Genomic DNA, 16,963 nt, shown 5'->3' with positions numbered 1-16,963 from the left:
ATCACCTGAGGTCAAGAGTTCGAGACCAGCCTGGCCAACATGGAGAAACTCATCTTGATTCAAAAATACAAAATTAGCTGGACGGGGTGGTGCACACCTGTAATCCCAGCTACTTGGGAGGCTGAGGCAGAATTGCTTGAACCTGGGAGGCGGAAGTTGCAGTGAGCTGAGACTGCGCCACTGCACTCCAGCCTGGGCGAGAGAGAAAGACTCCATCTCAAAAAAAAAAACAAAAACAAAAAAACTGTAAGCTAGGCCGGGTGCAGTGGCTCATGCCTGTAATCCTAGCACTTCGGGAGGCCAAGGTAGGGAGATCACTTGAGTCCAGGAGTTTGAGACCAGCCTGGGCAACATGGCAAAACCCCATCTCTAATGAAAATACAAAAATTAGCCAGGTGTGGTGGCGCTTGCCTGTAATCCCAGCTACTTGGGAGGCTGAGGCAGGAAAATCACTTGAACCCAGGAGGCAGAGGTTGCAGTGAGTGGAGACTATACCACTACACTCCAGCCTGGGCAACAGAGGGAGACGCTGTCTCAAAAATAATAATAAAATAAAAACCTGTAAGCAAATTCTTAGTATGAGCAAAGAATTACTGCTTTCTTTTAGGGAGGTGGTAGTTTTTCCAGCAAAATTGTGAACTAGTACAATGACGATATCCTTTACTTACTGAGCAATAAGATCATAAAGAATCATTTTATAAAAAGATCTAAGGGCTTCATCAAATTTCCTGAAGGATTCGCTCAATGCTTTACTATCCACATCATTCTTTCCTGCTATCTTGTCATCCTAGTAAATTTTCTCTTCAGTTACAAATTGCTAATTCCACCAAATATTCTTTTGTCAATAGTTTTGTGAGTGCTTTGAACAGATTTTCAAGAAAGCTTTCATCCACTTCATGAAACTTTTCCCAAACTGGCAATTTTACTTTGAAATTGATTTTGACTTTATTGTTTTCGAGGGTTTTTAATTTTTTTAATTTTTTGTTTTTTTGAGACAGAGTCTCGCTGTGTCGTCCAGGCTGAAGCTGGAGGGCAGTGGCGCGAACTTGGCTAACTGCAACCTCCACCTCTCGGTTCAAGCGATTCTTGTGTCTCAGCCTCCCGAGTAGCTGGGACACAGGCGCACGCCACCACACCCAGATAATTTTTTGGTTTTTTGAGACAGAGTCTCACTCTGTCACCTAGGCTAGAAGCGGCACAATCTCAGCTAATCACAACCTCCACCTCCCAGGTTCAAGCAATTCTCCTGCCTCAGCCTCCCAAGTAGCTGTAACTACAGGCGTGTGCCACCATGCCTGGCTAATTTTTGTATTTTTAGTAGAGACGGTGTTTCACCATGTTGGCCAGGCTGGTCTTGAACACCTGACGTCAGGTGATCCGCCCACCTTGGCCTCCCAAAGTGCTGGGATTATAGGCATGAGCTGCCGCATCCAGCCAATTTTTTGTATTTTTAGCAGAAACAGGGTTATGGCCATGTTGCCCAGGCTGGTCTTGAACTCCTGAGCTCAAGTGTTCTGCCCACCTCGGCCTCCCGAAGTGCTAGGATTACAGGTGTGAGCCACTGCGCCTGGCCAGGTTTTTTTATTTTTTTATTTTTTTAATTAAATTTTTGAGACAGGTTCTGGCTGCGTCATTCAGGCTGGAGTGAAGGCACGATATCAGATCACTATAACCTCTGCCTCCTGGGCTCAAGAGACTCTCCTGCCTCAGCCTCCTGAGTAGCTGGGACTACAGATGTGCGATATTATGCCCAGCTAATTTTTTTTGTATTTTTTGTAGATGGGGTTTCACCATGTTGCCCCAGCTGATCTCCAACTCCTGAGCTCAAGCAATCCACCCACAACAGCCTCCCAAAGTGCTGGGATTACAGGCGTGAGACACCACAACCGGCTGATTTTGACTTTATTGTTAGGTCAGCAACAGAACGCCTGACAAAGACTCTGATGGAACAGGGAGATAAGTTAATGTTAAGCCAAGGTGAATATATGATAAAGGACTAATTTTATAAGTGATCCATTCATTAGCAAATATTTTCAGGCTGTGAAGACATTAGCTTCCCAAACATGACTCTGTCCAGTGTAGATCTCAAATAATGAATACAACACTTGGGTATTAAGGGCATTCTCCAGGCTTCCCAGATATCATGGTTTCTTACCCAGTTTGTACTCATCGTTACAACCTTGACTTCGTAAACGCCTAATCAGCTCCAGTTTAGCTAGATGTGGTCCCCGAAGATGGCGAGAACTTTTAGATTCTTCCGTTATCCGATCTTCTATAAACTTCACAGCTTCTTCTGCAGAATAATGTACTTCTCCTTCTAAAGAGCTGAGGAAAAGCACATGAAAAAGGTATTTTATTGCTCCTATTGTCCTTCCCAAAGCTTAAAGTCAAGCCAAACTCATTTAAAAAAAAAAAAGAAAAACGACTGATAACTATAAAATAATAGAGGGCCGGGCGCGGTGGCTCACGCTTGTAATCCCAGCACTTTGGGAGGCCGAGGCGGGCGGATCACGAGGTCAGGAGATCGAGACCACGGTGAAACCCCGTCTCTACTAAAAATACAAAAAATTAGCCGGGCGTGGTGGCGGGCGCCTGTAGTCCCAGCTACTCGGAGAGGCTGAGGCAGGAGAATGGCGTGAACCCGGGAGGCGGAGCTTGCAGTGAGCCAAGATCACGCCACTGTACTCCAGCCTGGGCGACAGAGCGAGACTCCGTCTAAAATAAAAAAAAAAATAAATAAATAAAATAAAATAATAGAAAAAGGAATAAAAGAGAACTATGAACATATTCTAACAGATAACATGTTATAAGATTACTCTCAATTTTGGCATTTGATTACTGCAGTGTAACTTACCTTTTTTAAAAAAGAATGCATAATTTTGTATATATGAAATACTGCCTGGCCGGGTGTGGTGGCTCACACCTGTAATCCCAGCACTTTGGAAACCAAAGGTGGGTGGATCACTTGAGGTCAGGAGTTCAAGACCAGCCTGGCCAGCATGGTGAAACCCCGTCTCTACTAAAAGTATAGAAAACTAGCTGGGCGTGGTGGCATGCGCCTGTAGTCCCAGCTACTCAGGAGGCTGAGGCAGGAGAATCGCTTGAACCCAGGAGGGAGAGGTTGCAGTGAGCTGAGATCACGCCACTGTACTCCAGCCTAGGTGACAGAGTGTGCATTTCAAAAAAAAAAAAAGAAAAAGAAAAGAAAAGAAAAAAAATTGCCTAATAAAAATATAAGGCTGGGTGTGGTGGCTCACACCTAAAATCCCAGCACTTGGGATGCTGAGGTGGGAGGACTGTTTGGGCCCATGAGTTTGAGGCCAGCCTAGGCAATGCATGGAGACCCCATCTCTACAAAAAATTTAAAGCAGCCAATTGTGGTGGTGCACACCTGTAGTCTCAGCTACTTGGGAGGCTGATGTGGGATGATCACTTGAGCCTGAGAGGCAGAGATTACAGTGGGAGGCAAGATTACACCACTGCACTCCAGAGTGGGTGACAGAGCAAGACCCCATCTCAAAAAAAAAAAAAGGCTGGGCACGGTGGCTCACACCTGTAATCCTAGCATTTTGGTAGGCCAAGGCGGGTGGATCACTTGAGCTCACGAGTTCAAAATCAGCCTGGGCAACATGGTGAAACCCCATCTCTACAAAAAATACAAAAATTAGCCAGGCATGGTGGCTCATGCCTGTAGTCCCAAGCTGCTTTTGGGGCTGAGGCAAAAGGATCACTTGAGCCCAGGAGGCAGAGGTTGCAGTGAGCCAAGATCACATCACTGCACTCCAGCCTAGGTGACAGAGTGAGACCCTGTCTTAAAAAAACACAAAAATTAAAAATTAAATACACACACACACACACACACACACACATATATTTTTGAGATGGGGTCTTGTACATTTTATTGCTTAAGAATGAAAGCTGAGAAAAATTAGGTAACCTAGTCAATATTACGAAGCAAGCATTAGCTCTTAACTGTCATCTTGAATCTTAACTTCTGTATTAATTTTTTAAAATATCCCATTTATTCTTTTTTTTTTTTTTTTTTCAGAGGGAGTCTCACTCTGTCACCCAGGCTGGAGTGCACTGGCACAATCTCGGCTCGGCTCACTGCAAGCTCCGCCTCCCGGGTTCACTCCATTCTCCCTCCTCAGCCTCCAGAGTAGCTGGGACTGCAGGCGCCGGCCACCACGCCCAGCTAATTTTTTGTATTTTTAGTAGAGACGGGGTTTCACCATTCACAGGATGGTCTCGATCTCCTGACCTTGTGATCCTCCCGCCTCGGCCTCCCAAAGTGCTGGGATTACAGGCGTGAGCCACCGTGCCCGGCCCCATTTATTCATTTAATTCTAGATGCCTATAAAAAGGAAAAAAAATTTATTGTAGTACTGCCTACAATAGCCAATAACAAAAGGACAAAGGAAAAAAAAGAGATATTCAAAAATCCAAGTATCATCAATAGGAAAAAGGCTAAATGAATTATGGTACATCTGGAGTACTCTTAAACCACTGGGGGAAAAAAAAACATGAAAGAGATCTACATGTACCAGAAATGAAAGATGTTCAAGATATATTTTAAGGCGGAAACTAACAGGTGCAAATCATGTCTAATACAATCCCATTTTTATATTAAATATAAGAATAATTAAGCCAGGCACAATGGCCCACACCTGTAATCTCAGCACTTTTGGAGGCTGAGATGCTGAGGTGGGTGGATCACCTGAGGTCAGGAGTTCGAGACCAGCCTGGCCAACACAGTGAAACCCCGTCTCTATCAAAAATACAAAAATTAGCTGAGCACGGTGGCAGGCGCCTGTAGTCCCAGCTATTCGGGAGGCTGAGGCAGGAGAATTGCTTGAATCTGGGAGGCAGAGGTTGCAGTGAGCCAAGATTGTGCCATTGCACTCCAGCTCCTGACAAGAGCCAAACTCCATCTCAAAAAAAAAAAAAAGAGAAAAAGAAAAAGAATAATTATCTTAGCATAAAGATGAAAATAAATCTCACGGAAAGGCACCAAACTGTTAATAAGAGTTATTTTTGGAATGGTAGGATAAGTGGAAATTAGCACACCACATATTTTGGCACTAACATGATTTTCAGATGGAACTTATTTTATACTTTAAAAAATATGAAAAAATCTCATACTTTGAAAGGAATACTTTATTGAGACAGAAAAAGAGAATTCAATTGGCTTATAATGAAATCCTTTCACTACACTATATTAAAAAGTGCTGTTGTAATTCAGGAAAGAAGACAACTTACTGTTCACCTTCAGCAGGAGGAGTCCAGGCCTCTTCAATCAGTCGAAAGACAGAATCGAAATAAGTCAGATAGAACTGCCAGTCATCTGAGCTAAAATCAGATTGAATGATGCACACAGGATTAAACCCAAGTTGTGACAGATCTTCCTTAGGAACCATGATATTCAATTTATTTTGTAAGTTATATTTTAGTATGTAGTAGGTTGGCTTACCCCCACCCACTCCATGTTTCCTTTGCAACTCTAAAAGGGCATTTTCCAGAGGCATTTTCAAAGTAATACTACTTTGTATTTGTAAAGAGTAGTAAACTACTCTTTCCTTCAATAAAATGACCAGGTCTAGAAAACTAATATTCATAACAGAAAAGTACCCACATAAGCACTTCCGAAATGGAGGGAAGGGGAGAGAAATGTTGTAGCAAAGAATGAAGCCTCTCTCTTTTAGGGGAATACTGAATTTGAGAAATTAATGATTTTCAGTGTTCATTCTTAAGCCCTAACTAGAATTCAGCACCATGGTGGCACAAGTATCTTTTTTTTTTTTTTTTTTGAGACGGAGTCTCACTCTGTCACCCAGGCTGGAGTGCAGTGGCACGATCTCAGCTCACTGCAACCTCTGCCTCCCGGGTTCAAGCAATTCTTGTGCCTCAGCTTCCCGAGGAGCTGGGACTACAGGCGCACACCACCACGACTAGCTAATTTTTGTATTTTTAGTAAAGACAGGATTTCGCCATGTTGGCCAGGCTGGTCTCAAACTCCTGACCTCAAGTGATCTGCCTGCCTTGGCCTCCCAAAGTGCTGGGATTATAGGCATAAGCCACCATGCCCAGCCTTCAAGTACCATTATAATACTCTACTGAAAGATGAAGGCTCCTTAAAAACTTTTAGAAACATGCAGGACACAACTACTATAAGAAGACTTTATGCCCAGACACTTCAAAGCATAGACACCAAGAAAATCAATAGTGAGGTCTTAAAGCCTCACTACAGTCAAATGGTACAAAAGAAAGCTTTTACTCACTTTTTTAGTAAGAGGCGCCTGGAGAGGGCATTGCACTCTGGCCACCTGCTCAGCTTCTTGTACATAGCCATGCATTTATTTTCCCGACTCTGAATCTCACTTGTCAACTTCTCTAAAATCAAAAGTTATAAAAGTTGGTAAGCTGGTTTCATTTCTGCTCAATAACCAGAATAGAGTCCAACCACAAGAAGGAATATGTCACATTTTCTTTTCTTTTGAGACGGAGTTTCACTCTTGTCACCCAGGCTGGAGTGCAATGGTACGATCTTGGCTCACTGCAACCTCCACCTCCTGGATTCAAGTGATTCTGCTGTCTCAGCCTCCCAAGTAGCTGGGATTACAGGCATCTGCCACCAAGCCCGGCTAATTTTTGTATTTTTAGTAGAGACAGGGTTTCACCATGTTGGCCAGGCTGGTCTTAAACTCCTGACTTCAGGTGATCCACCCATCTCAGCCTCCCAACGTGCTGGGATTACAGCTGTGAGCTACCGGACCTGGCCTAAATGTCACATTTTCGTATTCACTCTCTTAGAAAATGGGACCACTGGCCGGGCGCGGTGGCTCACGCTTGTAATCCCAGCACTTTGGGAGGCCGAGGCGGGTGGATCACGAGGTCAGGAGATCGAGACCATGGTGAAACCCCGTCTCTACTAAAAAATACAAAAAATTAGCCGGGCGTGGTGGCGGGCGCCTGTAGTCCCAGCTACTCGAAGAGGCTGAGGCAGGAGAATGGCATGAACCCGGGAGGCAGAGCTTGCAGTGAGCCGAGATCGCGCCACTGCACTCCAGCCTGGGTGAAAGAGCGAGACTCCGTCTCAAAAAAAAAAAAAAAAAAAAAAGAAAATGGGACCACTGTTACATACAAACTACTACTATCTTATTAAAGATTATTTTACTTCAAAGAAAAAAGTACATTACTGACAGTAAATTTTTATAATCATTTTCTTTGTAAAAGGATAGGTTTCACAATGTTTTGGGTTGAAGATCTATTAATAGTACATGGGATATACTTATAAAATCCCAACAGCATCTAGGGACTAGTAAATTTAGTCCATAGACAGGCTGCCCATCCATACCGTTCCAAAACATCAAAGAGGACTGAGCTGACATGAGGTAAGAAAGATGAGATGTTGGAAGAAGACAAAAAAGAGTGGAGATGAATCAAACTCTTTCCAAACAACTGAAAACAAAAAAACTAGGATGATAGTTCTGACCAAATTAGATTTGCCCAACTGTTTAGCAGATTAAGGATACCAAAAATTACATTATGAACTTCCAGTTGAGAATCTAAATTTTTACTATCCATAGAACTATAATCTAGTTTAAAAAAAAAAAAAAAAGGCCAGGCATGACAGGTCACACCTGTAGTAATCCCAGCACTTTGGGAGGCTGAAGCAGCAGATCGCTTGAGACCAGGAGTTCGAGACCAGCCTGGGCAACATAGTGAGACCCCACCTCTACAAAAAATACAAAAATTAGCCAGGTTTGGTGGCATACGCCTGGAGTCCTAACTATTTAGGAGGCTGTGGTGAGAGGATAACTTAAACCCAGGAGGTCAAGGCTGCAGTGAGCTGTGATGACGCCACTGCATTCTAGCCTGGCCAACAGAGCAAGGCCCTGTCTCAAAAAAAAAAAAAAAAAAGAAGTTTCTTGTGAGTAGCCTAAATATCCATCAAAAACTGGTTAAGTAAATTTCTACATTCACACTGTGGAACACTGGACAGTCATTAAAGGAGTGAGGTACTGAACTTTATCTCTAGGAAATACTATTTAGTTAAAATAATAATAATAATAATAAAATAATGGAGGCGAGGCGTGGTGGCTCACACCTGTAATCCCAGCACTTTGGGAGGCGGAGGCAGGCAGATCACTTGAGGTTAGGAGTTTGAGACCAGCCTGGCCAACATGGTGAAACCCCGTCTCTACTAAAAATACAAAAATTAGCTGGGCGTGGTGGTGTGTGCCTGTAGTCCCAGCTACTCAGGAGACTGAGGCAGGAGAATCGCTTGAACCCAGGAAGCGGAGGTTGCAGTGAGCCAAGATCGCGCCACTGCCCTCCAGCCTGGCCACAGAGTGAGACTCTGTCTCCAAAAAAAAAAAAAAAGAAAGAAAGAAAGAAATAATGGAGCCCAGTGTGGTGGTGTGTGCCCGTAGTCCTAGCTACTTGGGAGGCTGAGATGGGAGAATCACTTGAGCCCAGGAGTTCAAGTCCAGCCTGGGCAACAGAGTGAGACCTCATCTCTTTAAAATAAATAAATAAATAATAAAAATAAATTATGGGTATAATAGTATGCAGAGCAGAGGTCACAAACTCAAATGCCTTCATAAGACAGACATACAAATAAAGGAATGTTTGTGGTATCTACAGAGGACAAATCCTGACTAGAAGGGCATTAATTAATTTAACATTTTTAAGAAAAAATTTTTTAAAATAAAAACATTGTGCTAACTGAATAACATTATTCTATGAGCCAGGTATACTATGTTTTCATTTGTGTTTTAAAAAAGAAAGTGGGGAAGATGAATCTTTACAAGAATATAAAGTATAACTGGAGGAAAACCTAGGGGAAGAGGGCTAGAGATCTGGAGTATAACCTTTCACACTCCTTGAAGTTTCTGAATCTGTTATTTTCAAGTAAAAACATTTTTAAAAATAAATTTACAACATACAGAAAAGTCTGGAAGAATATAACAAAATGATCAAAAGCGTTTATGTCTTTATATCCTTATGTGGAAATTTTCTACAATAAACATTTTTCGTGTTTAAATAGGAAAAAAAAAAGCTTTAAGAAAATCTTTAAAAATTACCTCCTAATTTCCCTCTGATGACATCCAAGGCCTCCTGGTACTTTCCCAAACGTTCCAGGATCATATAATAAAGTTCAACCTTACAGAAAAAAAACAAGAAGTGCAACTTCTGAAACTTAATAAAAACGTAGTGATTTATAGGTTTTTAAAAAGTTATTTAATAGAGCATGTCTTCAAATGAGATGAAACTGACAGTAAGAAGCAGGTAACAGGATCTTCTCCATCTATATCTCTCCCGTCTATACACATCTCAGCCTAGAGTACTTGCTAGAAACAGGTCAGTGATTAGACCTACGCTGAGGGCTTCACATTTACCCAAAGGCCAAGAGTGAGGACCCAGCTATCAAATTGGAACAAAACAACAGTTCATAGTATTATAACATCATATTGTAGCACTAGCAAAAAAATGAAAACACAAAAGTAGGACTTAAAATACTCACTTCAGCCTCAGCTTCTATCTTGTCCTCTTTCACCATTTTTTCGACCATTCTCTCAGCAAGGGGCAGAAACATTGTTTTTGAGAGGTTTTCATCCTGTGCCGATATAGACTGAAAGAAAAATAATGTTTCATTCCAATTCTCCCCTGCTTGCACTACTGATATTAACATTACTGTTAATTGGGCACATAATTATCAATCCACCATGTCAAATATCAGACCTAATATGAATTCCCTGCCAAGGAGGTACATTACAGAGTGGTTTGTTTTACAAAAGATTTCTATGCTAAAGATTCATTATCCTATGTGTTCCTGAAATACTGAGCTTCCACAATACAACCTAGCATTTAAGTCGGTTATTTATACATTTTTCTAGAAGAATGTAAAGAGGGAGCATGCCTATACTGTTTATTATTTATGAGTATTATCAGGTATTTGAAGACGAAAGCCTTCCAGGTATCTTTGAGATGTTCACATACTAGAAGACAAATGCCAATTCCTTTCATTACACAGTTTACTAGTAGCTAGTTACCTTAAATTGGTAACAAAAATTAACACATGAAATTAATAAAGTTAATAACACCAGATTCTGCTCACAGCTCACTTAACCCTTGTAAACAACCTTTCAAGGTAGATATTATGCTTATTTTACAAAGAAACTAAGGTTAGGCCAGGTGTGGTGGCTCATGACTGTAAACTTAACACTCCGGGAGGCTGAGGCAGGTGGATCCCTTGAGGCCAGAAGTTTTCAGACCAGCCTGGCCAACATGGCAAAACCCCCGTCTCTACTGAAAAATAATAAAAAAAAATTAGCTGGGTGTATGTGGTGGTGTAAGCTTGTAATCCTAGCTACTTGGGAGGCTGAGACATGAGAATCGCTTGAACCTGGGAGGTGCAGTAAGCTGAGGTCGTGCCACTGCACTCCAGCTTGGACAACAGAAAAAAAAAAAAAATTAAGGCTAAGAGATTCCCCAGACAGCTTTACCAGACATGTGGTAAAGCTAATGTATGAAGGCAGACCTGTCTGACCCCACAACATCTGTTCTTAAACACTACTTTTAAATCCTTCCTCCCCATCCTCTCCTATACAGAATCTCACTTTGGTCCCTGGGAGAGAAGTGTCTCCTTTCTGCAAAAGAGCAAACTGAGGCTCAGAAAGGAGAAGTGATAGAAGAAGGCCACTCAGTTCAATGAGCCATTAACTAACCAGCAATATTGTCTTAAAAGCAAACCTCAAGTTGTAATATCAAACATTTCAAGGCTCATGCTTGATCAAGCAACCCAGCAATAGATCAGAGATTCAGGGGAAATACAGTCCATGCTACCCACAAATAAACTGATATACCAACTCATAAAGAATACTCAAGGGCTAGGCGCGGTGGCTCATGCCTGTAATCCCAGCACTTTGGGAGGCCGAGGCAGGCGGATCACGAGGTCAGGAGATCGAGACCATCCTGGCTAACATGGTGAAACCCCGTCTCTACTAAAAATACAAAAAAATTAGCCAGGCATAGTAGCAGATGCCTGTAGTCCCAGCTACTCGGGAGGCTGAGGCAGGAGAATGGTGTAAACCTGGGAGGTGGAGCTTGCAGTGAGCTGAGATCACGTCACTGCACTCCAGCCTGGGCGAGACAGCGAGACTCCGTCTCCAAAAAAAAAAAAAACAAACAAACAAACAAAAAAAACCTCAAAACCCCTAACTTAAGTCAATTGACAACACAAAGTCCCTGTTTGACATGCTGCAACACATTACACAAAATGTTCACAGTCAGATGCAGAGGCTCATGCTTATCATCCCAGCACTTTGGGAGGCTGAGGCAGGAGGATTGCTTGAGGCCAGGAGTTCAAGACCAGCCTGGTCAAAAGAGTGAGACCCTGTCTCTACAAAAATTTTTTTTTTTTTTTTTTTTTGAGACAGAGTCTCGCTCTATCACCAGGCTAGAGTGCAGTGGCATGATCTCGGCTCACTGAAACCTCCGCCTCCCAGGTTCAAGCGACTCTCCTGCCTCAGCCTCCAGAGTAGCTGGGATTACAGGCACACGCCACCATGCCCAGCTAATTTTTGTATTTTTAGTAGAGATGCGGTTTCACCATGTTGGTCAGGATGGTCTCGATTTCCTGACCTTGTGATCCACCCACCTCGGCCTCCCAAAATGCTGGGATTACAGGCGTGAGCCACCACACCTGACCAAAAAAAAATTTTTTTTTAATTAGCCAGGCAAGGTGGTATGCACCTGTAGTCCCAGCTACTTGGGAGGCTGAGGTAGAGGGATTGCTTGAGCCTAGGAGGTCAAGGCAGCAGTGAGCTATGATTGCACCACTACACTCCTACCTGGGTGACAGCGTGACCCTGTCTCAAACAAAAAAAAAAAGTTCAGAAGACACACTGAGGACAATAACTATATAAAAAATAAAACCAAACCTCAATCCCATTCTGAATGCCATACTCACTTGCATAATCAAGCTCATCACAGACCAAAAGTAGTAGGGATTTTTGGGGACAATCTTATATAGAGCCATGCCAGCCTAAAAGAGAACCATAAATATTTTATTTAGAAAACACCATACAGAGGGGGATTAATGATCTAGATACATGACAAAAAGTGTCTTGGGAGAACAGCAATATATTTACATATCCCAGTTAGTGTAAATTCCTAGTGACTTGATGGCTTTAGCAACAGCAGTAATCACAAAGGTGAATTTTCATGTTATGAGTGATACTTCACTTTTTGAACCAGAATTTACTAAAATTAAAGTCCAATATTTCCAGAATACACTGCAATCCAGTATAGTTCTAGAAGACTACAAAGCAAACACAAAATTTGGCTTGTAAGTGTACATCAATAAACTTTACTTAAGATACCACACTAACCAGTTATTAGCAAAAACAAATAAACAAGCCCAGAGAATATACTTAAACTTCAATATCAGAAAAGATTACCATGCCATAATTCAAAAATTCTTCTTAGCTTAGGAAAATAATATGGTTCCTTCAAGATTCCAATAATTAGAACTGAAATCTTTCATTATGAAATGTATAATATGCAAATACTTAAAAGCAGGAACATGCTTTTAAAAAAGAATAGACCTATTCAAGTATAATTGAGACTCTATCCATAATTAGCCAACTAGTAATTGATGCTAAAAACTCCATCAGGTAATTTTCATGTTTTTTAATCTTTTGCCTACTGCCAATCTAATTCAAAAATTACATAGAGCTCCTATGAAGTAGAAGAAACTATCTATTCCTGACAAAGATTCAAAGATCGAGTCTCTGTCCCAAAGGCATTTAAAAGCGGGGGAGAAAACAAATACATAAATGACTGAAATGTATTTAGCAATAAAAATAAATGTCCTGGGCCAGGCACAGTGGCTCATGCCTGTAATCCCATCACTTTGGGAGGCCAAGGCTGGCAGATCATCTGAGTTCAGGAGTTCGAGACTAGCCAAGCCAACATGGAGAAACCCTATCTCTACTAAAAATACAAAAATTAGCTGGGCGTGGCGGCAGGGACCTGTAATCCAAGCTACTTGGGAGGCTAAGACAGGAGAATCGCTTGAACCTGGGAGGCAGAGGTTGCAGTGAGCAGAGATCGTGCCACTGCACTCTAGCCTGGGCAACAGAGTAAGACTTTGTCTCCAAAAAATAAATAAATAAAAATAAAAAATAAAAGTCCTAGGCCAGCCATGATGACTCATGACTGTAATCCCAACGTTTTGGGAGGTTGAGACAGGAGGATCATATGAGCCCAAGGAGATTGAGACCAGCCTGGGCAACATTGTAAAACCTTACACACACACACATATATGTATGTTAACCAGGGTGGTGGCAAGCACCTGTGGTCCCAGCTACTGGCAAGAGGCTGAGGTGGGAAGATCACCTGAGCCCAGGGAGGCCGAGGCTACAGTGAGCTGTGATCACACTACTGCACTCCAGCCTGGGCAACAAATCAAAATCAAATGTCTCAAAATCAAAATAATAAAACTAAATATAAAAATAAACGTCCTATATAAAACACCATGCTAGGGTGTTTGCAAGGAAGGCAAAGTTGTTCATTTTCTTATCTCTTCTTTCTTTAAGGGAAAGTAGAGAGGAGAACGTTACCATTAAAGCCCCTCCAAAGTAGCCATCTTTCAGATGACTTTGAAGGTCAAACAGAACATGGTGGAGGGTGTGGTAATGATACATATAAAACTACAAATATTTGAGGTGAATGGGTAAATAAATCATCTCAAAGTAGGAGAAAAATGAGTCTGAACAAAAAACATTCAAGAAAGTCAAGGGATGTATGCTGATAAAAACAAGCAGGATGTCTGGCTGAAACAATTAAGAGTAGTAGGAAAAGCGTTGAAAGGTAGACCTAAAGGTATTAAAAAAGGAGCCTATATAGAATAGAGAAGTGATATTTATAAATCTATACTCTTCTAGGAATAGTATCTTAGCAGTACTGTGAAGAGACAAAATAGGAAGAAAAGGTGAGGTAATGAGGCACAAAACCAGGATGGGGTAGATCAAATAGAAAAGAAACCTGAAAAGATACAGCAGAGGCTGGGCACCATGGCTCACGCCTGTAATCCCAACACTTTGAGAGGCCGAGGCAGGAGGATCACCTGAGGTCAGGAGTTCGAGACCAACTTGGCCAATAAAGTTAAGGTAAAAGATAAAAGTGATGGTGAAACCCCGTCTCTACTAAAAATATGAAAATTAACTGGGCGTGGTGGTGGGTGCCTGTAATCTCAGCTGCTCAGGGAGCTGAGGCAGGAGAATCGCTTGAACCCAGGAGGTGGAGGTTGCAGTGGGCCGGAATTGCACCACTGCACTGCAGCCTGGGCGACAAGAGTGAAACCCCATCTCAAAGAAAAAAAAAAAAAAAGATACAGCAGTGGCAGAATAAACATGATCTAGAGATGACAAGGACATACAGGATAGGAGAGTCTAAGATGGCTTGAGGCACCTGCTTCTAACACTGGGGTACATATACTCCACAGGTATAAAATGAAAAATGTTAGGAAATTCCATTGATCCCTGGGAAGCCTTTACAATCAAAAGAAAAAATAATAATTTTTTCTTTGAGTTAGAAAACCGACTGGGTACAGTGGTTCATGCCTGTAATCCCTGCACTTTGGGAAGCCAAGGCAGGAGGACTGCTTGAGCCCAGCAGTTCAAGACCAGCCTGGGAAACATAGTGAAATCCCAACTCTACAAAAAATGAATAAATGTTTAAAAATAAATAAAAGTTAGGAAATCCATTTTACTTGAGAATATGGGAAAACACTTTTATAATGACATACAGAGATAAAAATATATAACATTAGAATATGAATTAATATAAAATGCAAGGCAAAAATTTCATGTCCATACCCTATGATCTTGCAGGCTCATAATCTGCTGAAACAAAATTTTTGATGACAGACAAGTTTAAAAACATGGATCTAAGTTGGTGACTCAGAATGAGAATGTCATTTACAGGAAAAGAAAAGCCTTATCACTATATGAATAACTAGCTACTCTTCATCTATGGTGGTTTCAAAATCACCAGCCAGAGATGTTATTTGGGGCAGCAGAAGCTCTTAAGTTTCCCTCCCTCCTACCTCCACGAGTTTATACAAATCATTTATTTGCTTAACAAATTATTGTGCAGATGCTATTCTAGGCAATGGAAAATCAACAATGAGCAAATCAAACAAAAACCTTCATCCATATGAAACATGACATTAAATTTGTGAAATACCTATTACCTCAGACTGACATTCCATACTCAAAATAAACATACTTAAGCTAAGAAATTGTAACTTCCTTAAGCAGCAACAATGACAGCATAAAAATTAGCCAGGCGCAGGCGGGGCGCAGTGGCTCATGCCTGTAATCCCAGCACTTTGGGAGGACAAGGTGGGCGGGTCATGAGGTCAAGAGATCAAGACCAGCCTGGCCAGCATGGTGAAACCCCATCTCTACTATAAATACAAAAAATTAGCTGGGCGTAGTGGCGCATGCCTGTAGTCCCAGCTACTCGGGAGGCTGAGACAGGAGGATCTCCTCTTGAACCTGGGAGGCAGAGGTTGCAGTGAGCCAAGATCACACGCACCACTGCACTCCAGCCTGGAGACAGAGCGAGACTCCATCTCAAATAAATAAATAAATAAATAAAAATTAGCCAGGTGTGGTGGCTCACGCCTGTAATCCCAATACTTTGGGAGGCTGAGGCGGGTAGATCACTTGAGGTCATGAGTTCGAGACCAGCCCGGCCAACATGGTGAAACCCCATCTCTATTAAACATACAAAAATTAGCTGGGTGCAGTGGCTCACGCCTGTAATCCCAGCACTTTGGGAGGCCGAGGCAGATGGGTCACGAGGTGAGGAGTTGGAGACCAGCCTGACCAACATAGTGAAACCCCATCTCTACTGAAAATATAAAAATTAGCTAGGCATGGTGGTGTGCACCTGTAATCCCAGCTACTCAGGAGGCTGAGGCAGGAGAATCACTTGAACCCAGGAGGCGGAGGTTGCAGTGAGCCGAGATCACACCACTGCACTCCAGCCTGGGTGAGAGAGCAAGACTCCATCACAAAAAAAAAAAAAAATAGCCAAGTGTGGTGGCAGGCACCTGTAATCCCAGCTACTCGGGAGGCAGAGGCAAGAGAATCTCTTGAACCTGGGAGGCAGAGTTTGCAGTAAGCTGAGATCACGCCACAGCACTCCAGCCTGGGTGACAGAGAGAGTCTGTCTATCTCAAAAAAAGAAAAAGAAAAAAGAAAGAAAAGAAGTATATCTTTTTTGAGGACAGCATGAGAAGAATGGGAAGAGAAGGTCATTTTACAACCTGCTTGTCTCAATTAACATATACTAGGAACATCTTTCTATGTCAACCATATAAAGACACCCAGTATTATTTGGAGAGTTGGGGAATGTATTTTATGTACCGTAGGGATGAACTATAACTTCTTTTACTCTGTCCTTATGAATGAATATTTAATACACTTTGCTTAAAACATAATCTTACAAATAAAAATGATATTAAGGATTTATATGTATATATGTTAGCACTGCGAATTTTAAAAAATATACCCATTTTATGGCTGGGCACAGTGGCTCACGCCTGTAATCCCAGCACTTTGGGAGGCTGAGGCGGGCAGATCATGAGGTCAGGAGTTTGAGGCCAGCCTGGCCAACATGGTGAAACCCCATCTCTACTAAAAATGCAAAAATTAGCTGGGTGTGGTGACGTGCGCCTGTAGTCCCAGTACTCGAGAGGCTGAGGCAGAAGAATCGCTTGAATCCGGAAGGTGGAGGTTGCAGTGAGACGAGATCGTACCACTGAATTCCAGCCTGGGTGACAGAGCAAGACTGTCTCAAAAAAAAAAAAATATATATATATATATATATATATATATATACACACACACACACTCATAACCATTTTATGTTTTTAAAAATTATA

At 42.0% G+C, this 16,963-nt stretch overlaps 1 protein-coding gene across 2 annotated transcripts in view; it reads right to left on the bottom strand.

Moving 5' to 3' along the window:
* NAA25 (N-alpha-acetyltransferase 25, NatB auxiliary subunit) overlaps positions 1-16,963 on the bottom strand; it is an 84,642-nt gene that overhangs the window by 44,451 nt on the left and 23,228 nt on the right. For both annotated transcript variants that reach the window (XM_032168642.2, XM_058424943.1), the window contains 6 exons: positions 11,975-12,049; positions 9,527-9,634; positions 9,087-9,165; positions 6,279-6,390; positions 5,260-5,349; positions 2,156-2,325 (listed from right to left, as the gene is read on the bottom strand). In XM_032168642.2, the coding sequence (XP_032024533.1) occupies positions 2,156-2,325; positions 5,260-5,349; positions 6,279-6,390; positions 9,087-9,165; positions 9,527-9,634; positions 11,975-12,049 (634 nt within the window). The remainder of the gene's footprint in view (positions 1-2,155; positions 2,326-5,259; positions 5,350-6,278; positions 6,391-9,086; positions 9,166-9,526; positions 9,635-11,974; positions 12,050-16,963) is intronic.

Source organism: Hylobates moloch, unplaced genomic scaffold (genome assembly GCF_009828535.3).
Source record: "Hylobates moloch isolate HMO894 unplaced genomic scaffold, HMol_V3 SCAFFOLD_12, whole genome shotgun sequence".
In the NCBI taxonomy this organism is placed as follows: Eukaryota; Metazoa; Chordata; class Mammalia; order Primates; family Hylobatidae; genus Hylobates; species Hylobates moloch.
Note: the sequence above shows the minus strand (reverse complement) of the source record. Positions and strands in the feature narration are given on the sequence as shown.